Consider the following 27500-nt stretch of genomic DNA (forward strand, 5'->3'; position numbering starts at 1 on the left):
AGATTTCCAATCTACTGTCTCGTTGTTTTGTGTTTGCCTTTATTACGACAGCATCACTTAACCCAAAACATCTTCCTGTGGCCTACACATCATCAAACACTTGTGGTTTGAGCTGTTGTGAAATGTTTGTTTAGTGTTGCCAAGATGACTGCTAATCTGATGAAGAAGTTTGTGCTCCTGGTTGATGCTTTGCCAACAAGGATCTGTTCTTGACTAGTATCAATAAATGTTAGTTAAATAAGGGAATGAGGGGGCTTCTTAAGGAAGTAAAAATACCACATAAATATCAAGTGTATTTGTCCAAGTGACCATCTGTAACATCTTACTTGTTACTACTACAACTGAACCAGCTACTACCACACCTGTACCCAGCATCATGCTCCTTGTCAGACTGACTGCGTTCACCTGTGAGTATACTGACTTGTAACAAAATATGTATTTGAGGGCGTTTAAAATATACATTCCAGTATATTCCAGAAGTTTCTATAACAGTTTGTATTGAAAGTAATTGAAGTCCAATTTCAACAGTATGACCCAGGTCTAGTATACAGCATCCCGTGTCAAATCAAATCAAGTCAAATTTTATGTCACATGGGCCAAATACAACAGGTGTAGACCTTACAATGAAATGCTTACTTACAAGCCCTTAACCAACAATGCTGTAAGATGTTTTAAGAATAAGTGTTAAGTAAAAAAGAGAAAATAGAAAATAAAAGTAACAAATAATTAAACAGCAGCAGTAAAATAAAAGCGAGGCTATATACAGGGGGTACCGGTACAGAGTCAATGTGCGGGGGCACCGGTTAGTCGAGGTAATTGAGGTAATATGTACATGTAAGTAGAGTTAAAGTGACAATGCATAGATTATAAACAGAGAGTAGCAGCAGCATAAAAGGGGGGTCTAGGTAGCCCTATCTGAGGACTAGGTGATGTCTGTCTATACGCAGTACCAGACTATACACTGTACATTAATTATATACTTACTGTATATGCTGTACACTACTCTTCTGTAAAGAATTGCGATGAGACTGACCAAGGTTAGAAAAGCTGAACTAGCTGTGTGATGTGTTTCAGTGCTGGCTGCAGTTTGCTGTACACTACCAGCTGCAGGTACACAGTTCTTAGTTAAACCCGACCAGTTTGTGTGTGTGGGTGGTTGTGTGTGTGGGTGGTTGTCTATGTTTGTGTGTGTGTGGGTGGTTGTCTATGTTTGTGTGTGTGGGTGGTTGTGTGTGTGGGTGGTTGTCTATGTTTGTGTGTGTGGGTGGTTGTCTGTTTGTGTGTGTGGGTGGTTGTGTGTGTGGGTGGTTGTCTATGTTTGTGTGTGTGTGGGTGGTTGTGTGTGTGGGTGGTTGTGTGTGTGCGCGCATCCATATCTATAACATTATGGTAATTATGTTTCTCACTCAGCGACGAGAGTGGTCACCTGTGACAATGGAGAAAACGTCCAGTTCCTGATCTGTGGTAAGAACACACACATTCTATCCTGATGGTCTCTCCATAGTGCTGTCTGTTTCTTTACATGTTGATTTTTCTTGCCCTGCTAGATTCTGGGGTGATCTCCATTGAGAGAGCTCTGTATGGAAGGACTGACGGAACCACCTGCAGAGAAGGACGACCTGCCAACCAGCTGACCGACACACAGTGTTCACAGACGGGCACCCTGGAGGTCCTCTCACAGAGGTACTCAGTCAGTGTTTATTTGATAAAGACAGGCTGGGATTCAGAGGCGCGTTGTTGAAAAGCACATTGCAGTATCAATGTGCCTTTTTAAAGCCAATTTTCCTGATGTTCCCAGTAAACACTGCAAATGTTTGCTTTAAATGTCAAGTGCTGCATGCTTGTTGACACCGCGTTTGATTAAATCCCAGCCATAGCTCATCTTACCTCCTGATATCCCCCAGGTGCAATGGGAAACAGGTGTGTGAAGTGAACACTGAAGTTTTCCGTACTTCTGACCCCTGTGTGGGAATCTACAAATACCTGGATACCACCTACACCTGCATCCCAGCAAGTCAGTCTGTTTCTATGTATATTAATACAAAATACTAAACCAGGCTAATGTCTGCTATGAAAATGTATGTATTTTATTTATGTCTGCCACACAGTGGCCAGTGTGGTGTGTAATTCCTGTTTGTTTGTCTTGGCAGCACGCAGCATCACGTGTGAAGGCTCTGATGGTCTACTAGAATGTGGTAAGGCTCTGATGGTCAACTAGAATGTGGTAAAGCTCTAATGTTCAACTAGAATGTGGTAAGGCTCTGATGCTCTACTAGAATGTGTTAAGGCTCTGCTGTTCTACTAGAATGTGGTAAGGCTCTGATGTTCTATTAAAATGTGGTAAGGCTCTGCTGTTCTACTAGAATGTGGTAAGGCTCTGATGTTCTATTAGAATGTGATAAGGCTCCGATGTTCTATTAGAATGTGGTAAGGCTCTGATGTTCTACTAGAATGTGGTAAGGCTCTAATGTTCTATTAGAATGTGATAAGGCTCCGATGTTCTACTAGAATGTGGTAAGGCTCTGATGTTCTACTAGAATGTGGTAAGGCTCTGATGTTCTACTAGAATGTGGTAAGGCTCCGATGTTCTACTAGAATGTGGTAAGGCTCCGATGTTCTACTAGAATGTGGTAAGGCTCCAATGTTCTTCTAGAATGTGGTAAGGCTCCAATGTTCTACTAGAATGTGGTAAGGCTCCGATGTTCTATTAGAATGTGATAAGGCTCCGATGTTCTACTAGAATGTGGTAAGGCTCTGATGTTCAAATAGAATGTGGTAAGGCTCTGATGCTCTACTAGAATGTGGGGAGGCTCTGATGTTCAAATAGAATGTGGTAAGGCTCTGATGTTCAACTAGAATGTGGTAAGGCTCTGATGTTCAAATAGAATGTGGTAAGGCTCTGATGTTCTACTAGAATGTGGTAAGGCTCCGATGTTCTACTAGAATATGGTAAGGCTCCGATGTTCTACTAGAATGTGGTAAGGCTCCGATGTTCTACTAGAATGTGGTAAGGCTCCGATGTTCTACTAGAATGTGGTAAGGCTCCGATGTTCTACTAGAATGTGGTAAGGCTCCGATGTTCTACTAGAATGTGGTAAGGCTCCGAAGTTCTATTAGAATGTGATAAGGCTCCGATGTTCTACTAGAATGTGGTAAGGCTCCGATGTTCTACTAGAATGTGGTAAGGCTCCGATGTTCTACTAGAATGTGGTAAGGCTCCGATGTTCTACTAGAATGTGGTAAGGCTCTGATGTTCAACTAGAATATGGTAAGGCTCTGATGTTCAACTAGAATGTGGTAAGGCTCTGATGTTCAACTACAATGTGGTAAGGCTCTGATGTTCAAATAGAATGTGGTAATGCTCTGATGCTCTACTAGAATGTGGTAAGGCTCTGATGTTCAACAAGAATGTGGTAAGGCTCTGATGTTCAACTAGAATGTGGTAAGGCTCTGATGTTCTATTAGAATGTGGTAAGTCTCTGATGTTCTATGAGAATGTGGTAAGTATACGACGTTCTATTAGAATGTGGTAAGGCTCTGATGTTCTTTTAGAATGTGGTAAGGCTCTGATGCTCTACTAGAATGTGGTAAGGCTCTGATGTTCTTTTAGAATGTGGTAAGGCTCTGATGCTCTACTAGAATGTGGTAAGGCTCTAATGTTCTAGAATGTGATAAGCTTGTCAACACTGCTATACAATATATTCTCCTCTCATATGATGATATATAAATTATATAATAGCATAGTAGAGCAGTATTATATACAGTTTATATTACCATCACCAGAACACACCAAATACATCCAGTCTTACCTCTCCTCCTCATCTCACTCAGATGAAGGGACGATCCAGATCTACAGTGCCAACTATGGCCGCCGTGACCAGCTAGTGTGTTCCTTTAATCGGCCCGCTAACCAACTAGCCAACACCAACTGCCTGAGCCAATCCATAACCACCAGTAAGGTGGCAGAGAGGTATTGTACCTGCAGTGTACTGTAGTGTTAACGTCTACCTGTAGAAATGCATGACTGTAGTGTTAACCTGGACTGTAGAAACATGACTGTATTGTTAACTTCTACCTGTAGAAATGCATGACTGTAGTCTTAACCTGGACTGTAGAAACATGACTGTAGTGTTAACCTGTACTGTAGAAACATGACTGTAGTGTTAACCTGTACTGTAGAAACATGACTGTAGAGTTAACCTGGACTGTAGAAAGATGATTAGTGTTAACCTGTATTGTAGAAACATGACTGTAGTGTTAACCTGGACTGTAGAAACATGACTGTAGTGTTAACCTGGACTGTAGTGTTAACCTGGACTGTAGTGTTAACCTGTACTTTTGTGTTAACCTGTACTGTAGAAACATGACTGTAGTGTTAACCTGGACTGTTGTGTTAACCTGTACTGTAGAAACATGACTGTAGTGTTAACCTGGACTGTAGAAACATGACTGTAGTGTTAACCTGGACTGTAGAAACATGACTGTAGTGTTACCATGTACTGTAGAAACATGATTAGTGTTAACCTGTATTGTAGAAACATGACTGTAGTGTTAACCTGTACTGTAGAAACATGACTGTAGTGTTAACCTGTACTGTAGAAACATGACTGTAGAGTTAACCTGGACTGTAGAAAGATGATTAGTGTTAACCTGTATTGTAGAAACATGACTGTAGTGTTAACCTGGACTGTAGAAACATGACTGTAGTGTTAACCTGGACTGTAGTGTTAACCTGGACTGTAGTGTTAACCTGTACTTTTGTGTTAACCTGTACTGTAGAAACATGACTGTAGTGTTAACCTGGACTGTTGTGTTAACCTGTACTGTAGAAACATGACTGTAGTGTTAACCTGGACTGTAGAAACATGACTGTAGTGTTAACCTGGACTGTAGAAACATGACTGTAGTGTTACCATGTACTGTAGAAACATGATTAGTGTTAACCTGTATTGTAGAAACATGACTGTAGTGTTAACCTAGACTGTAGAAACATGACTGTAGTGTCAACTTGTATTGTAGAAACATGATTAGTGTTAACCTGTATTGTAGAAACATGACTATAGTGTTAACCTGGACTGTAGAAACATGACTGTAGTGTTAACCTGGACTGTAGTGTTAACCTGTACTGTAGAAACAAGGCTGTAGTGTTAACCAGGACTGTAGAAACATGACTGTAGTGTTAACCTGTAATGTAGAAACATGACTAGTGTTAACCTGGACTGAAGAAACATGACTGTAGTGTTTACCTGGACTGTAGAAACATGACTGTAGTGTTAACCTGGACTGTAGAAACATGATTTGTGTTAACCTGTATTGTAGAAACATGACTGTAGTGTTAACCTGGACTGTAGTGTTAACCTGGACTGTAGAAACATGACTGTAGTGTTAACCTGGACTGTAGAAACATGACTGTAGTGTTAACCTGGACTGTAGAAACATGACTGTAGTGTTAACCTGTACTGTAGAAACATGACTAGTGTTAACCTGGACTGTAGAAACATGACTGTAGTGTTAACCTGTACTGTAGAAACATGACTGTAGTGTTAACCTGGACTGTAGAAACATGACTGTAGTGTTAACCTGTACTGTAGAAACATGATTAGTGTTAACCTGTATTGTAGAAACATGACTGCAGTGTTAACCTGTACTGTAGCAACATGACTGTAGTTTTAACCTGGACTGTAGTGTTAACCTGGACTGTAGAAACATGACTGAAGTGTTAACCTGTATTGTAGAAACATGACTGTAGTGTTAACCTGGACTGTAGAAACATTGTGTTAACCTGTATTGTGGAAACATGACTGTAGTGTTAACCTGGACTGTAGTGTTAACCTGGACTGTAGAAACATGACTGTAGTGTTAACCTGGACTGTAGAAACATGACTGTAGTGTTAACCTGTACTGTAGAAACATGACTAGTGTTAACCTGTATTGTAGAAACATGACTGTAGTGTTAACCTGGACTGTAGAAACATTACTGTAGTGTTAACCTGGACTGTAGAAACATGACTGTAGTGTTAACCTGTATTGTAGAAACATGACTGTAGTGTTAACCTGGACTGTAGTGTTAACCTGGACTGTAGAAACATGACTGTAGTGTTAACCTGGACTGTAGTGTTAACCTGTACTGCAGAAACAAGGCTGTAGTGTTAACCTGGACTGTAGAAACATGATTAGTGTTAACCTGTACTGTAGAAACATGACTGTATTGTTAACCTGTATTGTAGAAACATGATTAGTGTTAACCTGTATTGTAGAAACATGACTGTAGTGTTAACCTGGACTGTAGTGTTAACCTGGACTGTAGAAACATGATTAGTGTTAACCTGTATTGTAGAAACATGACTGTAGTGTTAACCTGGACTGTAGTGTTAACCTGGACTGTAGAAACATGACTGTAGTGTTAACCTGTACTGTAGAAACATGACTGTAGTGTTAACCTGGACTGTAGAAACATGACTGTAGTGTTAACCTGGACTGTAGTGTTAACCTGTACTTTTGTGTTAACCTGTACTGTAGAAACATGACTGTAGTGTTAACCTGGACTGTTGTGTTAACCTGTACTGTAGAAACATAACTGTAGTGTTAACCTGGACTGTAGAAACATGACTGTAGTGTTACCATGTAGTGTAGAAACATGATTAGTGTTAACCTGTATTGTAGAAACATGACTGTAGTGTTAACCTCGACTGTATAAACATGACTTTAGTGTCAACTTGTATTGTAGAAACATGATTAGTGTTAACCTGTATTGTAGAAACATGACTATAGTGTTAACCTGGACTGTAGAAACATGACTGTAGTGTTAACCTGGACTGTAGTGTTAACCTGTACTGTAGAAACAAGGCTGTAGTGTTAACCAGGACTGTAGAAACATGACTGTAGTGTTAACCTGTAATGTAGAAACATGACTAGTGTTAACCTGGACTGAAGAAACATGACTGTAGTGTTAACCTGGACTGTAGAAACATGACTGTAGTGTTAACCTGGACTGTAGAAACATGACTGTAGTGTTAACCTGTACTGTAGAAACATGATTAGTGTTAACCTGTATTGTAGAAACATGACTGCAGTGTTAACCTGTACTGTAGCAACATGACTGTAGTTTTAACCTGGACTGTAGAAACATTATTTGTGTTAACCTGTATTGTAGAAACATGACTGTAGTGTTAACCTGGACTGTAGTGTTAACCTGGACTATAGAAACATGACTGTAGTGTTAACCTGGACTGTAGAAACATGACTGTAGTGTTAACCTGTACTGTAGAAACATGACTAGTGTTAACCTGGACTGTAGAAACATGACTGTAGTGTTAACCTGGACTGTAGAAACATGACTGTAGTGTTAACCTGGACTTTAGAAACATGACTGTAGTGTTAACCTGGACTGTAGTGTTAACCTGGACTGTAGAAACATGACTGTAGTGTTAACCTGGACTGTAGAAACATGACTGTAGTGTTAACCTGTACTGTAGAAACATGACTGTAGTGTTACCATGTATTGTAGAAACATGATTCGTGTTAACCTGTATTGTAGACACATGACTGCAGTGTTAACCTGTACTGTAGCAACATGACTGTAGTTTTAACCTGGACTGTAGTGTTAACCTGTATTGTAGAAACATGACTGTAGTGTTAACCTGGACTGTAGAAACATGCTTTGTGTTAACCTGTATTGTAGAAACATGACTGTAGTGTTAACCTGGACTGCAGTGTTAACCTGGACTGTAGAAACATGACTGTAGTGTTAACCTGGACTGTAGAAACATGACTGTAGTGTTAACCTGGACTGTAGAAACATGACTGTAGTGTTAACCTGTACTGTAGAAACATGATTAGTGTTAACCTGTATTGTAGAAACATGACTGCAGTGTTAACCTGTACTGTAGCAACATGACTGTAGTTTTAACCTGGACTGTAGTGTTAACCTGGACTGTAGAAACATGACTGAAGTGTAACCTGTATTGTAGAAACATGACTGTAGTGTTAACCTGGACTGTAGAAACATTGTGTTAACCTGTATTGTGGAAACATGACTGTAGTGTTAACCTGGACTGTAGAAACATGACTAGTGTTAACCTGGACTGTAGAAACATGACTGTAGTGTTAACCTGGACTGTAGAAACATGACTGTAGTGTTAACCTGGACTGTAGAAACATTACTGTAGTGTTAACCTGGACTGTAGAAACATGACTGTAGTGTTAACCTGTATTGTAGAAACATGACTGTAGTGTTAACCTGGACTGTAGTGTTAACCTGGACTGTAGAAACATGACTGTAGTGTTCACCTGGACTGTAGTGTTAACCTGTACTGCAGAAACAAGGCTGTAGTGTTAACCTGGACTGTAGAAACATGATTAGTGTTAACCTGTACTGTAGAAACATGACTGTATTGTTAACCTGTATTGTAGAAACATGATTAGTGTTAACCTGTATTGTAGAAACATGACTGTAGTGTTAACCTGGACTGTAGTGTTAACCTGGACTGTAGAAACATGATTGGTGTTAACCTGTATTGTAGAAACATGACTGTAGTGTTAACCTGGACTGTAGTGTTAACCTGGACTGTAGAAACATGACTGTAGTGTTAACCTGTACTGTAGAAACATGACTGTAGTGTTAACCTGGACTGTAGAAACATGACTGTAGTGTTAACCTGGACTGTAGTGTTAACCTGTACTTTTGTGTTAACCTGTACTGTAGAAACATGACTGTCGTGTTAACCTGGACTGTTGTGTTAACCTGTACTGTAGAAACATAACTGTAGTGTTAACCTGGACTGTAGAAACATGACTGTAGTGTTACCATGTAGTGTAGAAACATGATTAGTGTTAACCTGTATTGTAGAAACATGACTGTAGTGTTAACCTCGACTGTATAAACATGACTTTAGTGTCAACTTGTATTGTAGAAACATGATTAGTGTTAACCTGTATTGTAGAAACATGACTATAGTGTTAACCTGGACTGTAGAAACATGACTGTAGTGTTAACCTGGACTGTAGTGTTAACCTGTACTGTAGAAACAAGGCTGTAGTGTTAACCAGGACTGTAGAAACATGACTGTAGTGTTAACCTGTAATGTAGAAACATGACTAGTGTTAACCTGGACTGAAGAAACATGACTGTAGTGTTTACCTGGACTGTAGAAACATGACTGTAGTGTTAACCTGGACTGTAGAAACATGACTGAAGTGTTAACCTGTATTGTAGAAACATGACTGTAGTGTTAACCTGGACTGTAGAAACATGATTTGTGTTAACCTGTATTGTAGAAACATGACTGTAGTGTTAACCTGAACTGTAGTGTTAACCTGGACTGTAGAAACATGACTGTAGTGTTAACCTGGACTGTAGAAACATGACTGTAGTGTTAACCTGGACAGTAGAAACATGACTGTAGTGTTAACCTGTACTGTAGAAACATGACTAGTGTTAACTTGGACTGTAGAAACATGACTGTAGTGTTAACCTGGACTGTAGAAACATGACTGTAGTGTTAACCTGGACTGTAGAAACATGACTGTAGTGTTAACCTGTACTGTAGAAACATGATTAGTGTTAACCTGTATTGTAGAAACATGACTGCAGTGTTAACCTGTACTGTAGCAACATGACTGTAGTTTTAACCTGGACTGTAGTGTTAACCTGGACTGTAGAAACATGACTGAAGTGTTAACCTGTATTGTAGAAACATGACTGTAGTGTTAACCTGGACTGTAGAAACATTGTGTTAACCTGTATTGTGGAAACATGACTGTAGTGTTAACCTGGACTGTAGTGTTAACCTGGACTGTAGAAACATGACTGTAGTGTTAACCTGGACTGTAGAAACATGACTGTAGTGTTAACCTGTACTGTAGAAACATGACTAGTGTTAACCTGGACTGTAGAAACATGACTGTAGTGTTAACCTGGACTGTAGAAACATGACTGTAGTGTTAACCTGGACTGTAGAAACATGACTGTAGTGTTAACCTTGACTGTAGTGTTTACCTGGACTGTAGAAACATGACTGTAGTGTTAACCTGGACTGTAGAAACATGACTGAAGTGTTAACCTGTATTGTAGAAACATGACTGTAGTGTTAACCTGGACTGTAGAAACATGATTTGTGTTAACCTGTATTGTAGAAACATGACTGTAGTGTTAACCTGGACTGTAGTGTTAACCTGGACTGTAGAAACATGACTGTAGTGTTAACCTGTACTGTAGAAACATGACTAGTGTTAACCTGGACTGTAGAAACATGACTGTAGTGTTAACCTGGACTGTAGAAACATGACTGTAGTGTTAACCTGGACGGTAGAAACATGACTGTAGTGTTAACCTGTACTGTAGCAACATGACTGTAGTTTTAACCTGGACTGTAGTGTTAACCTGGACTGTAGAAACATGACTGAAGTGTTAACCTGTATTGTAGAAACATGACTGTAGTGTTAACCTGGACTGTAGAAACATTATTTGTGTTAACCTGTATTGTAGAAACATGACTGTAGTGTTAACCTGGACTGTAGTGTTAACCTGGACTGTAGAAACATGACTGTAGTGTTAACCTGGACTGTAGAAACATGACTGTAGTGTTAACCTGTACTGTAGAAACATGACTAGTGTTAACCTGGACTGTAGAAACATGACTGTAGTGTTAACCTGGACTGTAGAAACATGACTGTAGTGTTAACCTGGACTTAAGAAACATGACTGTAGTGTTAACCTGGACTGTAGAAACATGACTGTAGTGTTAACCTGTATTGTAGAAACATGACTGTAGTGTTAACCTGGACTGTAGTGTTAACCTGGACTGTAGAAACATGACTGTAGTGTTAACCTGGACTGTAGAAACATGACTGTAGTGTTAACCTGTACTGTAGAAACATGACTGTAGTGTTACCATGTATTGTAGAAACATGATTCGTGTTAACCTGTATTGTAGAAACATGACTGCAGTGTTAACCTGTACTGTAGCAACATGACTGTAGTTTTAACCTGGACTGTAGTGTTAACCTGTATTGTAGAAACATGACTGTAGTGTTAACCTGGACTGTAGAAACATGCTTTGTGTTAACCTGTATTGTAGAAACATGACTGTAGTGTTAACCTGGACTGCAGTGTTAACCTGGACTGTAGAAACATGACTGTAGTGTTAACCTGGACTGTAGAAACATGACTGTAGTGTTAACCTGGACTGTAGAAACATGACTGTAGTGTTAACCTGTACTGTAGAAACATGATTAGTGTTAACCTGTATTGTAGAAACATGACTGCAGTGTTAACCTGTACTGTAGCAACATGACTGTAGTTTTAACCTGGACTGTAGAAACATGACTGAAGTGTTAACCTGTATTGTAGAAACATGACTGTAGTGTTAACCTGGACTGTAGAAACATTGTGTTAACCTGTATTGTGGAAACATGACTGTAGTGTTAACCTGGACTGTAGTGTTAACCTGGACTGTAGAAACATGACTGTAGTGTTAACCTGGACTGTAGAAACATGACTGTAGTGTTAACCTGGACTGTAGAAACATGACTGTAGTGTTAACCTGTACTGTAGAAACATGATTAGTGTTAACCTGTATTGTAGAAACATGACTGCAGTGTTAACCTGTACTGTAGCAACATGACTGTAGTTTTAACCTGGACTGTAGAAACATGACTGAAGTGTTAACCTGTATTGTAGAAACATGACTGTAGTGTTAACCTGGACTGTAGAAACATTGTGTTAACCTGTATTGTGGAAACATGACTGTAGTGTTAACCTGGACTGTAGTGTTAACCTGGACTGTAGAAACATGACTGTAGTGTTAACCTGGACTGTAGAAACATGACTGTAGTGTTAACCTGGACTGTAGAAACATGACTGTAGTGTTAACCTGTATTGTAGAAACATGACTGTAGTGTTAACCTGGACTGTAGTGTTAACCTGGACTGTAGAAACATGACTGTAGTGTTAACCTGGACTGTAGTGTTAACCTGTACTGCAGAAACAAGGCTGTAGTGTTAACCTGGACTGTAGAAACATGATTAGTGTTAACCTGTACTGTAGAAACATGACTGTATTGTTAACCTGTATTGTAGAAACATGATTAGTGTTAACCTGTATTGTAGAAACATGACTGTAGTGTTAACCTGGACTGTAGTGTTAACCTGGACTGTAGAAACATGATTAGTGTTAACCTGTATTGTAGAAACATGACTGTAGTGTTAACCTGGACTGTAGTGTTAACCTGGACTGTAGAAACATGACTGTAGTGTTAACCTGTACTGTAGAAACATGACTGTAGTGTTAACCTGGACTGTAGAAACATGACTGTAGTGTTAACCTGGACTGTAGTGTTAACCTGTACTTTTGTGTTAACCTGTACTGTAGAAACATGACTGTAGTGTTAACCTGGACTGTTGTGTTAACCTGTACTGTAGACAACATAACTGTAGTGTTAACCTGGACTGTAGAAACATGACTGTAGTGTTACCATGTAGTGTAGAAACATGATTAGTGTTAACCTGTATTGTAGAAACATGACTGTAGTGTTAACCTCGACTGTATAAACATGACTTTAGTGTCAACTTGTATTGTAGAAACATGATTAGTGTTAACCTGTATTGTAGAAACATGACTATAGTGTTAACCTGGACTGTAGAAACATGACTGTAGTGTTAACCTGGACTGTAGTGTTAACCTGTACTGTAGAAACAAGGCTGTAGTGTTAACCAGGACTGTAGAAACATGACTGTAGTGTTAACCTGTAATGTAGAAACATGACTAGTGTTAACCTGGACTGAAGAAACATGACTGTAGTGTTTACCTGGACTGTAGAAACATGACTGTAGTGTTAACCTGGACTGTAGAAACATGACTGAAGTGTTAACCTGTATTGTAGAAACATGACTGTAGTGTTAACCTGGACTGTAGAAACATGATTTGTGTTAACCTGTATTGTAGAAACATGACTGTAGTGTTAACCTGGACTGTAGTGTTAACCTGGACTGTAGAAACATGATTGGTGTTAACCTGGACTGTAGAAACATGACTGTAGTGTTAACCTGGACTGTAGAAACATGACTGTAGTGTTAACCTGTACTGTAGAAACATGACTAGTGTTAACCTGGACTGTAGAAACATGACTGTAGTGTTAACCTGGACTGTAGAAACATGACTGTAGTGTTAACCTGGACTGTAGAAACATTGTGTTAACCTGTATTGTGGAAACATGACTGTAGTGTTAACCTGGACTGTAGTGTTAACCTGGACTGTAGAAACATGACTGTAGTGTTAACCTGGACTGTAGAAACATGACTGTAGTGTTAACCTGTACTGTAGAAACATGACTAGTGTTAACCTGGACTGTAGAAACATGACTGTAGTGTTAACCTGGACTGTAGAAACATGACTGTAGTGTTAACCTGGACTGTAGAAACATGACTGTAGTGTTAACCTTGACTGTAGTGTTTACCTGGACTGTAGAAACATGACTGTAGTGTTAACCTGGACTGTAGAAACATGACTGAAGTGTTAACCTGTATTGTAGAAACATGACTGTAGTGTTAACCTGGACTGTAGAAACATGATTTGTGTTAACCTGTATTGTAGAAACATGACTGTAGTGTTAACCTGGACTGTAGTGTTAACCTGGACTGTAGAAACATGACTGTAGTGTTAACCTGTACTGTAGAAACATGACTAGTGTTAACCTGGACTGTAGAAACATGACTGTAGTGTTAACCTGGACTGTAGAAACATGACTGTAGTGTTAACCTGGACGGTAGAAACATGACTGTAGTGTTAACCTGTACTGTAGCAACATGACTGTAGTTTTAACCTGGACTGTAGTGTTAACCTGGACTGTAGAAACATGACTGAAGTGTTAACCTGTATTGTAGAAACATGACTGTAGTGTTAACCTGGACTGTAGAAACATTATTTGTGTTAACCTGTATTGTAGAAACATGACTGTAGTGTTAACCTGGACTGTAGTGTTAACCTGGACTGTAGAAACATGACTGTAGTGTTAACCTGGACTGTAGAAACATGACTGTAGTGTTAACCTGTACTGTAGAAACATGACTAGTGTTAACCTGGACTGTAGAAACATGACTGTAGTGTTAACCTGGACTGTAGAAACATGACTGTAGTGTTAACCTGGACTTAAGAAACATGACTGTAGTGTTAACCTGGACTGTAGAAACATGACTGTAGTGTTAACCTGTATTGTAGAAACATGACTGTAGTGTTAACCTGGACTGTAGTGTTAACCTGGACTGTAGAAACATGACTGTAGTGTTAACCTGGACTGTAGAAACATGACTGTAGTGTTAACCTGTACTGTAGAAACATGACTGTAGTGTTACCATGTATTGTAGAAACATGATTCGTGTTAACCTGTATTGTAGAAACATGACTGCAGTGTTAACCTGTACTGTAGCAACATGACTGTAGTTTTAACCTGGACTGTAGTGTTAACCTGTATTGTAGAAACATGACTGTAGTGTTAACCTGGACTGTAGAAACATGCTTTGTGTTAACCTGTATTGTAGAAACATGACTGTAGTGTTAACCTGGACTGCAGTGTTAACCTGGACTGTAGAAACATGACTGTAGTGTTAACCTGGACTGTAGAAACATGACTGTAGTGTTAACCTGGACTGTAGAAACATGACTGTAGTGTTAACCTGTACTGTAGAAACATGATTAGTGTTAACCTGTATTGTAGAAACATGACTGCAGTGTTAACCTGTACTGTAGCAACATGACTGTAGTTTTAACCTGGACTGTAGAAACATGACTGAAGTGTTAACCTGTATTGTAGAAACATGACTGTAGTGTTAACCTGGACTGTAGAAACATTGTGTTAACCTGTATTGTGGAAACATGACTGTAGTGTTAACCTGGACTGTAGTGTTAACCTGGACTGTAGAAACATGACTGTAGTGTTAACCTGGACTGTAGAAACATGACTGTAGTGTTAACCTGGACTGTAGAAACATGACTGTAGTGTTAACCTGTACTGTAGAAACATGATTAGTGTTAACCTGTATTGTAGAAACATGACTGCAGTGTTAACCTGTACTGTAGCAACATGACTGTAGTTTTAACCTGGACTGTAGAAACATGACTGAAGTGTTAACCTGTATTGTAGAAACATGACTGTAGTGTTAACCTGGACTGTAGAAACATTGTGTTAACCTGTATTGTGGAAACATGACTGTAGTGTTAACCTGGACTGTAGTGTTAACCTGGACTGTAGAAACATGACTGTAGTGTTAACCTGGACTGTAGAAACATGACTGTAGTGTTAACCTGGACTGTAGAAACATGACTGTAGTGTTAACCTGTATTGTAGAAACATGACTGTAGTGTTAACCTGGACTGTAGTGTTAACCTGGACTGTAGAAACATGACTGTAGTGTTAACCTGGACTGTAGTGTTAACCTGTACTGCAGAAACAAGGCTGTAGTGTTAACCTGGACTGTAGAAACATGATTAGTGTTAACCTGTACTGTAGAAACATGACTGTATTGTTAACCTGTATTGTAGAAACATGATTAGTGTTAACCTGTATTGTAGAAACATGACTGTAGTGTTAACCTGGACTGTAGTGTTAACCTGGACTGTAGAAACATGATTAGTGTTAACCTGTATTGTAGAAACATGACTGTAGTGTTAACCTGGACTGTAGTGTTAACCTGGACTGTAGAAACATGACTGTAGTGTTAACCTGTACTGTAGAAACATGACTGTAGTGTTAACCTGGACTGTAGAAACATGACTGTAGTGTTAACCTGGACTGTAGTGTTAACCTGTACTTTTGTGTTAACCTGTACTGTAGAAACATGACTGTAGTGTTAACCTGGACTGTTGTGTTAACCTGTACTGTAGACAACATAACTGTAGTGTTAACCTGGACTGTAGAAACATGACTGTAGTGTTACCATGTAGTGTAGAAACATGATTAGTGTTAACCTGTATTGTAGAAACATGACTGTAGTGTTAACCTCGACTGTATAAACATGACTTTAGTGTCAACTTGTATTGTAGAAACATGATTAGTGTTAACCTGTATTGTAGAAACATGACTATAGTGTTAACCTGGACTGTAGAAACATGACTGTAGTGTTAACCTGGACTGTAGTGTTAACCTGTACTGTAGAAACAAGGCTGTAGTGTTAACCAGGACTGTAGAAACATGACTGTAGTGTTAACCTGTAATGTAGAAACATGACTAGTGTTAACCTGGACTGAAGAAACATGACTGTAGTGTTTACCTGGACTGTAGAAACATGACTGTAGTGTTAACCTGGACTGTAGAAACATGACTGAAGTGTTAACCTGTATTGTAGAAACATGACTGTAGTGTTAACCTGGACTGTAGAAACATGATTTGTGTTAACCTGTATTGTAGAAACATGACTGTAGTGTTAACCTGGACTGTAGTGTTAACCTGGACTGTAGAAACATGATTGGTGTTAACCTGGACTGTAGAAACATGACTGTAGTGTTAACCTGGACTGTAGAAACATGACTGTAGTGTTAACCTGTACTGTAGAAACATGACTAGTGTTAACCTGGACTGTAGAAACATGACTGTAGTGTTAACCTGGACTGTAGAAACATGACTGTAGTGTTAACCTGGACTGTAGAAACATGACTGTAGTGTTAACCTGTACTGTAGAAACATGATTAGTGTTAACCTGTATTGTAGAAACATGACTGCAGTGTTAACCTGTACTGTAGCAACATGACTGTAGTTTTAACCTGGACTGTAGTGTTAACCTGGAATGTAGAAAAATGACTGAAGTGTTAACCTGTATTGTAGAAACATGACTGTAGTGTTAACCTGGACTGTAGAAACATTATTTGTGTTAACCTGTATTGTAGAAACATGACTGTAGTGTTAACCTGGACTGTAGTGTTAACCTGGACTGTAGAAACATGACTGTAGTGTTAACCTGGACTGTAGAAACATGACTGTAGTGTTAACCTGTACTGTAGAAACATGACTAGTGTTAACCTGGACTGTAGAAACATGACTGTAGTGTTAACCTGGACTGTAGAAACATGACTGTAGTGTTAACCTGGACTTTAGAAACATGACTGTAGTGTTAGCCTGGACTGTAGAAACATGACTGTAGTGTTAACCTGTATTGTAGAAACATGACTGTAGTGTTAACCTGGACTGTAGTGTTAACCTGGACTGTAGAAACATGACTGTGGTGTTAACCTGGACTGTAGAAACATGACTGTAGTGTTAACCTGGACTGTAGAAACATGACTGTAGTGTTAACCTGGACTTTAGAAACATGACTGTAGTGTTAACCTGGACTGTAGAAACATGACTGTAGTGTTAACCTGTATTGTAGAAACATGACTGTAGTGTTAACCTGGACTGTAGTGTTAACCTGGACTGTAGAAACATGACTGTAGTGTTAACCTGGACTGTAGAAACATGACTGTAGTATTAACCTGTACTGTAGGAACATGACTGTAGTGTTACCATGTATTGTAGAAACATGATTCGTGTTAACCTGTATTGTAGAAACATGACTGTAGTGTTAACCTGGACTGTAGAAACATGCTTTGTGTTAACCTGTATTGTAGAAACATGACTGTAGTGTTAACCTGGACTGCAGTGTTAACCTGGACTGTAGAAACATGACTGTAGTGTTAACCTGTACTGTAGAAACATGACTGTAGTGTTAACCTGGACTGTAGAAACATGACTGTAGTGTTAACCTGTACTGTAGAAACATGATTAGTGTTAACCTGTATTGTAGAAACATGACTGCAGTGTTAACCTGTACTGTAGCAACATGACTGTAGTTTTAACCTGGACTGTAGTGTTAACCTGGACTGTAGAAACATGACTGAAGTGTTAACCTGTATTGTAGAAACATGACTGTAGTGTTAACCTGGACTGTAGAAACATTGTGTTAACCTGTATTGTGGAAACATGACTGTAGTGTTAACCTAGACTGTAGTGTTAACCTGGACTGTAGAAACATGACTGTAGTGTTAACCTGGACTGTAGAAACATGAATGTAGTGTTAACCTGTACTGTAGAAACATGACTAGTGTTAACCTGGACTGTAGAAACATGACTGTAGTGTTAACCTGGACTGTAGAAACATGACTGTAGTGTTAACCTGGACTGTAGAAACATTACTGTAGTGTTAACCTGGACTGTAGAAACATGACTGTAGTGTTAACCTGTATTGTAGAAACATGACTGTAGTGTTAACCTGGACTGTAGTGTTAACCTGGACTGTAGAAACATGACTGTAGTGTTAACCTGGACTGTAGTGTTAACCTGTACTGCAGAAACAAGGCTGTAGTGTTAACCTGGACTGTAGAAACATGATTAGTGTTAACCTGTATTGTAGAAACATGACTGTATTGTTAACCTGTATTGTAGAAACATGATTAGTGTTAACCTGTATTGTAGAAACATGACTGTAGTGTTAACCTGGACTGTAGTGTTAACCTGGACTGTAGAAACATGATTAGTGTTAACCTGTATTGTAGAAACATGACTGTAGTGTTAACCTGGACTGTAGTGTTAACCTGGACTGTAGAAACATGACTGTAGTGTTAACCTGTACTGTAGAAACATGACTGTAGTGTTAACCTGGACTGTAGAAACATGACTGTAGTGTTAACCTGGACTGTAGTGTTAACCTGTACTTTTGTGTTAACCTGTACTGTAGAAACATGACTGTAGTGTTAACCTGGACTGTTGTGTTAACCTGTACTGTAGAAACATAACTGTAGTGTTAACCTGGACTGTAGAAACATGACTGTAGTGTTACCATGTAGTGTAGAAACATGATTAGTGTTAACCTGTATTGTAGAAACATGACTGTAGTGTTAACCTCGACTGTATAAACATGACTTTAGTGTCAACTTGTATTGTAGAAACATGATTAGTGTTAACCTGTATTGTAGAAACATGACTATAGTGTTAACCTGGACTGTAGAAACATGACTGTAGTGTTAACCTGGACTGTAGTGTTAACCTGTACTGTAGAAACAAGGCTGTAGTGTTAACCAGGACTGTAGAAACACGACTGTAGTGTTAACCTGTAATGTAGAAACATGACTAGTGTTAACCTGGACTGAAGAAACATGACTGTAGTGTTAACCTGGACTGTAGAAACATGACTGTAGTGTTAACCTGGCCTGTAGAAACATGACTGTAGTGTTAACCTGTACTGTAGAAACATGATTAGTGTTAACCTGTATTGTAGAAACATGACTGCAGTGTTAACCTGTACTGTAGCAACATGACTGTAGTTTTAACCTGGACTGTAGAAACATTATTTGTGTTAACCTGTATTGTAGAAACATGACTGTAGTGTTAACCTGGACTGTAGTGTTAACCTGGACTATAGAAACATGACTGTAGTGTTAACCTGGACTGTAGAAACATGACTGTAGTGTTAACCTGTACTGTAGAAACATGACTAGTGTTAACCTGGACTGTAGAAATATGACTGTAGTGTTAACCTGGACTGTAGAAACATGACTGTAGTGTTAACCTGGACTTTAGAAACATGACTGTAGTGTTAACCTGGACTGTAGTGTTAACCTGGACTGTAGAAACATGACTGTAGTGTTAACCTGGACTGTAGAAACATGACTGTAGTGTTAACCTGTACTGTAGAAACATGACTGTAGTGTTACCATGTATTGTAGAAACATGATTCGTGTTAACCTGTATTGTAGAAACATGACTGCAGTGTTAACCTGTACTGTAGCAACATGACTGTAGTTTTAACCTGGACTGTAGTGTTAACCTGTATTGTAGAAACATGACTGTAGTGTTAACCTGGACTGTAGAAACATGCTTTGTGTTAACCTGTATTGTAGAAACATGACTGTAGTGTTAACCTGGACTGCAGTGTTAACCTGGACTGTAGAAACATGACTGTAGTGTTAACCTGGACTGTAGAAACATGACTGTAGTGTTAACCTGGACTGTAGAAACATGACTGTAGTGTTAACCTGTACTGTAGAAACATGATTAGTGTTAACCTGTATTGTAGAAACATGACTGCAGTGTTAACCTGTACTGTAGCAACATGACTGTAGTTTTAACCTGGACTGTAGTGTTAACCTGGACTGTAGAAACATGACTAGTGTTAACCTGGACTGTAGAAACATGACTGTAGTGTTAACCTGGACTGTAGAAACATGACTGTAGTGTTAACCTGGACTGTAGAAACATTACTGTAGTGTTAACCTGGACTGTAGAAACATGACTGTAGTGTTAACCTGTATTGTAGAAACATGACTGTAGTGTTAACCTGGACTGTAGTGTTAACCTGGACTGTAGAAACATGACTGTAGTGTTAACCTGGACTGTAGTGTTAACCTGTACTGCAGAAACAAGGCTGTAGTGTTAACCTGGACTGTAGAAACATGATTAGTGTTAACCTGTACTGTAGAAACATGACTGTATTGTTAACCTGTATTGTAGAAACATGATTAGTGTTAACCTGTATTGTAGAAACATGACTGTAGTGTTAACCTGGACTGTAGTGTTAACCTGGACTGTAGAAACATGATTAGTGTTAACCTGTATTGTAGAAACATGACTGTAGTGTTAACCTGGACTGTAGTGTTAACCTGGACTGTAGAAACATGACTGTAGTGTTAACCTGTACTGTAGAAACATGACTGTAGTGTTAACCTGGACTGTAGAAACATGACTGTAGTGTTAACCTGGACTGTAGTGTTAACCTGTACTTTTGTGTTAACCTGTACTGTAGAAACATGACTGTCGTGTTAACCTGGACTGTTGTGTTAACCTGTACTGTAGAAACATAACTGTAGTGTTAACCTGGACTGTAGAAACATGACTGTAGTGTTACCATGTAGTGTAGAAACATGATTAGTGTTAACCTGTATTGTAGAAACATGACTGTAGTGTTAACCTCGACTGTATAAACATGACTTTAGTGTCAACTTGTATTGTAGAAACATGATTAGTGTTAACCTGTATTGTAGAAACATGACTATAGTGTTAACCTGGACTGTAGAAACATGACTGTAGTGTTAACCTGGACTGTAGTGTTAACCTGTACTGTAGAAACAAGGCTGTAGTGTTAACCAGGACTGTAGAAACATGACTGTAGTGTTAACCTGAACTGTAGTGTTAACCTGGACTGTAGAAACATGACTGTAGTGTTAACCTGGACTGTAGAAACATGACTGTAGTGTTAACCTGGACTGTAGAAACATGACTGTAGTGTTAACCTGGACAGTAGAAACATGACTGTAGTGTTAACCTGTACTGTAGAAACATGACTAGTGTTAACCTGGACTGTAGAAACATGACTGTAGTGTTAACCTGGACTGTAGAAACATGACTGTAGTGTTAACCTGGACTGTAGAAACATGACTGTAGTGTTAACCTGTACTGTAGAAACATGATTAGTGTTAACCTGTATTGTAGAAACATGACTGTAGTGTTAACCTGAACTGTAGTGTTAACCTGGACTGTAGAAACATGACTGTAGTGTTAACCTGGACTGTAGAAACATGACTGTAGTGTTAACCTGGACAGTAGAAACATGACTGTAGTGTTAACCTGTACTGTAGAAACATGACTAGTGTTAACCTGGACTGTAGAAACATGACTGTAGTGTTAACCTGGACTGTAGAAACATGACTGTAGTGTTAACCTGGACTGTAGAAACATGACTGTAGTGTTAACCTGTACTGTAGAAACATGATTAGTGTTAACCTGTATTGTAGAAACATGACTGCAGTGTTAACCTGTACTGTAGCAACATGACTGTAGTTTTAACCTGGACTGTAGTGTTAACCTGGACTGTAGAAACATGACTGAAGTCTTAACCTGTATTGTAGAAACATGACTGTAGTGTTAACCTGGACTGTAGAAACATTGTGTTAACCTGTATTGTGGAAACATGACTGTAGTGTTAACCTGGACTGTAGTGTTAACCTGGACTGTAGAAACATGACTGTAGTGTTAACCTGGACTGTAGAAACATGACTGTAGTGTTAACCTGGACTGTAGAAACATGACTGTAGTGTTAACCTGGACTGTAGTGTTTACCTGGACTGTAGAAACATGACTGTAGTGTTAACCTGGACTGTAGAAACATGACTGAAGTGTTAACCTGTATTGTAGAAACATGACTGTAGTGTTAACCTGGACTGTAGAAACATGATTTGTGTTAACCTGTATTGTAGAAACATGACTGTAGTGTTAACCTGGACTGTAGTGTTAACCTGGACTGTAGAAACATGACTGTAGTGTTAACCTGTACTGTAGAAACATGACTAGTGTTAACCTGGACTGTAGAAACATGACTGTAGTGTTAACCTGGACTGTAGAAACATGACTGTAGTGTTAACCTGGACTGTAGAAACATGACTGTAGTGTTAACCTGTACTGTAGAAACATGATTAGTGTTAACCTGTATTGTAGAAACATGACTGCAGTGTTAACCTGTACTGTAGCAACATGACTGTAGTTTTAACCTGGACTGTAGTGTTAACCTGGACTGTAGAAACATGACTGAAGTGTTAACCTGTATTGTAGAAACATGACTGTAGTGTTAACCTGGACTGTAGAAACATTATTTGTGTTAACCTGTATTGTAGAAACATGACTGTAGTGTTAACCTGGACTGTAGTGTTAACCTGGACTGTAGAAACATGACTGTAGTGTTAACCTGGACTGTAGAAACATGACTGTAGTGTTAACCTGTACTGTAGAAACATGACTAGTGTTAACCTGGACTGTAGAAACATGACTGTAGTGTTAACCTGGACTGTAGAAACATGACTGTAGTGTTAACCTGGACTTAAGAAACATGACTGTAGTGTTAACCTGGACTGTAGAAACATGACTGTAGTGTTAACCTGTATTGTAGAAACATGACTGTAGTGTTAACCTGGACTGTAGTGTTAACCTGGACTGTAGAAACATGACTGTAGTGTTAACCTGGACTGTAGAAACATGACTGTAGTGTTAACCTGTACTGTAGAAACATGACTGTAGTGTTACCATGTATTGTAGAAACATGATTCGTGTTAACCTGTATTGTAGAAACATGACTGCAGTGTTAACCTGTACTGTAGCAACATGACTGTAGTTTTAACCTGGACTGTAGTGTTAACCTGTATTGTAGAAACATGACTGTAGTGTTAACCTGGACTGTAGAAACATGCTTTGTGTTAACCTGTATTGTAGAAACATGACTGTAGTGTTAACCTGGACTGCAGTGTTAACCTGGACTGTAGAAACATGACTGTAGTGTTAACCTGGACTGTAGAAACATGACTGTAGTGTTAACCTGGACTGTAGAAACATGACTGTAGTGTTAACCTGTACTGTAGAAACATGATTAGTGTTAACCTGTATTGTAGAAACATGACTGCAGTGTTAACCTGTACTGTAGCAACATGACTGTAGTTTTAACCTGGACTGTAGAAACATGACTGAAGTGTTAACCTGTATTGTAGAAACATGACTGTAGTGTTAACCTGGACTGTAGAAACATTGTGTTAACCTGTATTGTGGAAACATGACTGTAGTGTTAACCTGGACTGTAGTGTTAACCTGGACTGTAGAAACATGACTGTAGTGTTAACCTGGACTGTAGAAACATGACTGTAGTGTTAACCTGGACTGTAGAAACATGACTGTAGTGTTAACCTGTACTGTAGAAACATGATTAGTGTTAACCTGTATTGTAGAAACATGACTGCAGTGTTAACCTGTACTGTAGCAACATGACTGTAGTTTTAACCTGGACTGTAGAAACATGACTGAAGTGTTAACCTGTATTGTAGAAACATGACTGTAGTGTTAACCTGGACTGTAGAAACATTGTGTTAACCTGTATTGTGGAAACATGACTGTAGTGTTAACCTGGACTGTAGTGTTAACCTGGACTGTAGAAACATGACTGTAGTGTTAACCTGGACTGTAGAAACATGACTGTAGTGTTAACCTGGACTGTAGAAACATGACTGTAGTGTTAACCTGTATTGTAGAAACATGACTGTAGTGTTAACCTGGACTGTAGTGTTAACCTGGACTGTAGAAACATGACTGTAGTGTTAACCTGGACTGTAGTGTTAACCTGTACTGCAGAAACAAGGCTGTAGTGTTAACCTGGACTGTAGAAACATGACTGTATTGTTAACCTGTATTGTAGAAACATGATTAGTGTTAACCTGTACTGTAGAAACATGACTGTATTGTTAACCTGTATTGTAGAAACATGATTAGTGGTAACCTGTATTGTAGAAACATGACTGTAGTGTTAACCTGGACTGTAGTGTTAACCTGGACTGTAGAAACATGATTAGTGTTAACCTGTATTGTAGAAACATGACTGTAGTGTTAACCTGGACTGTAGTGTTAACCTGGACTGTAGAAACATGACTGTAGTGTTAACCTGTACTGTAGAAACATGACTGTAGTGTTAACCTGGACTGTAGAAACATGACTGTAGTGTTAACCTGGACTGTAGTGTTAACCTGTACTTTTGTGTTAACCTGTACTGTAGAAACATGACTGTAGTGTTAACCTGGACTGTTGTGTTAACCTGTACTGTAGACAACATAACTGTAGTGTTAACCTGGACTGTAGAAACATGACTGTAGTGTTACCATGTAGTGTAGAAACATGATTAGTGTTAACCTGTATTGTAGAAACATGACTGTAGTGTTAACCTCGACTGTATAAACATGACTTTAGTGTCAACTTGTATTGTAGAAACATGATTAGTGTTAACCTGTATTGTAGAAACATGACTATAGTGTTAACCTGGACTGTAGAAACATGACTGTAGTGTTAACCTGGACTGTAGTGTTAACCTGTACTGTAGAAACAAGGCTGTAGTGTTAACCAGGACTGTAGAAACATGATTAGTGTTAACCTGTACTGTAGAAACATGACTGTATTGTTAACCTGTATTGTAGAAACATGATTAGTGTTAACCTGTATTGTAGAAACATGACTGTAGTGTTAACCTGGACTGTAGTGTTAACCTGGACTGTAGAAACATGATTAGTGTTAACCTGTATTGTAGAAACATGACTGTAGTGTTAACCTGGACTGTAGTGTTAACCTGGACTGTAGAAACATGACTGTAGTGTTAACCTGTACTGTAGAAACATGACTGTAGTGTTAACCTGGACTGTAGAAACATGACTGTAGTGTTAACCTGGACTGTAGTGTTAACCTGTACTTTTGTGTTAACCTGTACTGTAGAAACATGACTGTCGTGTTAACCTGGACTGTTGTGTTAACCTGTACTGTAGAAACATAACTGTAGTGTTAACCTGGACTGTAGAAACATGACTGTAGTGTTACCATGTAGTGTAGAAACATGATTAGTGTTAACCTGTATTGTAGAAACATGACTGTAGTGTTAACCTCGACTGTATAAACATGACTTTAGTGTCAACTTGTATTGTAGAAACATGATTAGTGTTAACCTGTATTGTAGAAACATGACTATAGTGTTAACCTGGACTGTAGAAACATGACTGTAGTGTTAACCTGGACTGTAGTGTTAACCTGTACTGTAGAAACAAGGCTGTAGTGTTAACCAGGACTGTAGAAACATGACTGTAGTGTTAACCTGAACTGTAGTGTTAACCTGGACTGTAGAAACATGACTGTAGTGTTAACCTGGACTGTAGAAACATGACTGTAGTGTTAACCTGGACTGTAGAAACATGACTGTAGTGTTAACCTGGACAGTAGAAACATGACTGTAGTGTTAACCTGTACTGTAGAAACATGACTAGTGTTAACCTGGACTGTAGAAACATGACTGTAGTGTTAACCTGGACTGTAGAAACATGACTGTAGTGTTAACCTGGACTGTAGAAACATGACTGTAGTGTTAACCTGTACTGTAGAAACATGATTAGTGTTAACCTGTATTGTAGAAACATGACTGTAGTGTTAACCTGAACTGTAGTGTTAACCTGGACTGTAGAAACATGACTGTAGTGTTAACCTGGACTGTAGAAACATGACTGTAGTGTTAACCTGGACAGTAGAAACATGACTGTAGTGTTAACCTGTACTGTAGAAACATGACTAGTGTTAACCTGGACTGTAGAAACATGACTGTAGTGTTAACCTGGACTGTAGAAACATGACTGTAGTGTTAACCTGGACTGTAGAAACATGACTGTAGTGTTAACCTGTACTGTAGAAACATGATTAGTGTTAACCTGTATTGTAGAAACATGACTGCAGTGTTAACCTGTACTGTAGCAACATGACTGTAGTTTTAACCTGGACTGTAGTGTTAACCTGGACTGTAGAAACATGACTGAAGTGTTATCCTGTATTGTAGAAACATGACTGTAGTGTTAACCTGGACTGTAGAAACATTGTGTTAACCTGTATTGTGGAAACATGACTGTAGTGTTAACCTGGACTGTAGTGTTAACCTGGACTGTAGAAACATGACTGTAGTGTTAACCTGGACTGTAGAAACATGACTGTAGTGTTAACCTGGACTGTAGAAACATGACTGTAGTGTTAACCTGGACTGTAGTGTTTACCTGGACTGTAGAAACATGACTGTAGTGTTAACCTGGACTGTAGAAACATGACTGAAGTGTTAACCTGTATTGTAGAAACATGACTGTAGTGTTAACCTGGACTGTAGAAACATGATTTGTGTTAACCTGTATTGTAGAAACATGACTGTAGTGTTAACCTGGACTGTAGTGTTAACCTGGACTGTAGAAACATGACTGTAGTGTTAACCTGTACTGTAGAAACATGACTAGTGTTAACCTGGACTGTAGAAACATGACTGTAGTGTTAACCTGGACTGTAGAAACATGACTGTAGTGTTAACCTGGACTGTAGAAACATGACTGTAGTGTTAACCTGTACTGTAGAAACATGATTAGTGTTAACCTGTATTGTAGAAACATGACTGCAGTGTTAACCTGTACTGTAGCAACATGACTGTAGTTTTAACCTGGACTGTAGTGTTAACCTGGACTGTAGAAACATGACTGAAGTGTTAACCTGTATTGTAGAAACATGACTGTAGTGTTAACCTGGACTGTAGAAACATTATTTGTGTTAACCTGTATTGTAGAAACATGACTGTAGTGTTAACCTGGACTGTAGTGTTAACCTGGACTGTAGAAACATGACTGTAGTGTTAACCTGGACTGTAGAAACATGACTGTAGTGTTAACCTGTACTGTAGAAACATGACTAGTGTTAACCTGGACTGTAGAAACATGACTGTAGTGTTAACCTGGACTGTAGAAACATGACTGTAGTGTTAACCTGGACTTAAGAAACATGACTGTAGTGTTAACCTGGACTGTAGAAACATGACTGTAGTGTTAACCTGTATTGTAGAAACATGACTGTAGTGTTAACCTGGACTGTAGTGTTAACCTGGACTGTAGAAACATGACTGTAGTGTTAACCTGGACTGTAGAAACATGACTGTAGTGTTAACCTGTACTG

General features: G+C 38.9%; 1 protein-coding gene across 2 annotated transcripts in view; it reads left to right on the forward strand.

Annotated features, from left to right (window-relative positions):
* The first annotated feature begins 298 nt into the window (after positions 1 to 298).
* Positions 299 to 27500, forward strand: part of LOC135521862 (L-rhamnose-binding lectin CSL2) — a 34224-nt gene continuing 7022 nt past the window's right edge. Inside the window, exons 1-7 of one of the 2 annotated variants that reach the window (XM_064947636.1) lie at positions 299 to 407; positions 1075 to 1110; positions 1411 to 1464; positions 1548 to 1683; positions 1905 to 2014; positions 2151 to 2195; positions 3832 to 3970. In XM_064947636.1, coding sequence (XP_064803708.1) covers positions 377 to 407; positions 1075 to 1110; positions 1411 to 1464; positions 1548 to 1683; positions 1905 to 2014; positions 2151 to 2195; positions 3832 to 3970 — 551 coding nt within the window. In that variant the 5' untranslated portion in view covers positions 299 to 376. The remainder of the gene's footprint in view (positions 408 to 1074; positions 1111 to 1410; positions 1465 to 1547; positions 1684 to 1904; positions 2015 to 2150; positions 2196 to 3831; positions 3971 to 27500) is intronic. The other variant, XM_064947635.1, reaches the window with a different exon arrangement.

The sequence above is a fragment of the Oncorhynchus masou genome, chromosome 30 (genome assembly GCF_036934945.1).
Source record: "Oncorhynchus masou masou isolate Uvic2021 chromosome 30, UVic_Omas_1.1, whole genome shotgun sequence".
In the NCBI taxonomy this organism is placed as follows: Eukaryota; Metazoa; Chordata; class Actinopteri; order Salmoniformes; family Salmonidae; genus Oncorhynchus; species Oncorhynchus masou.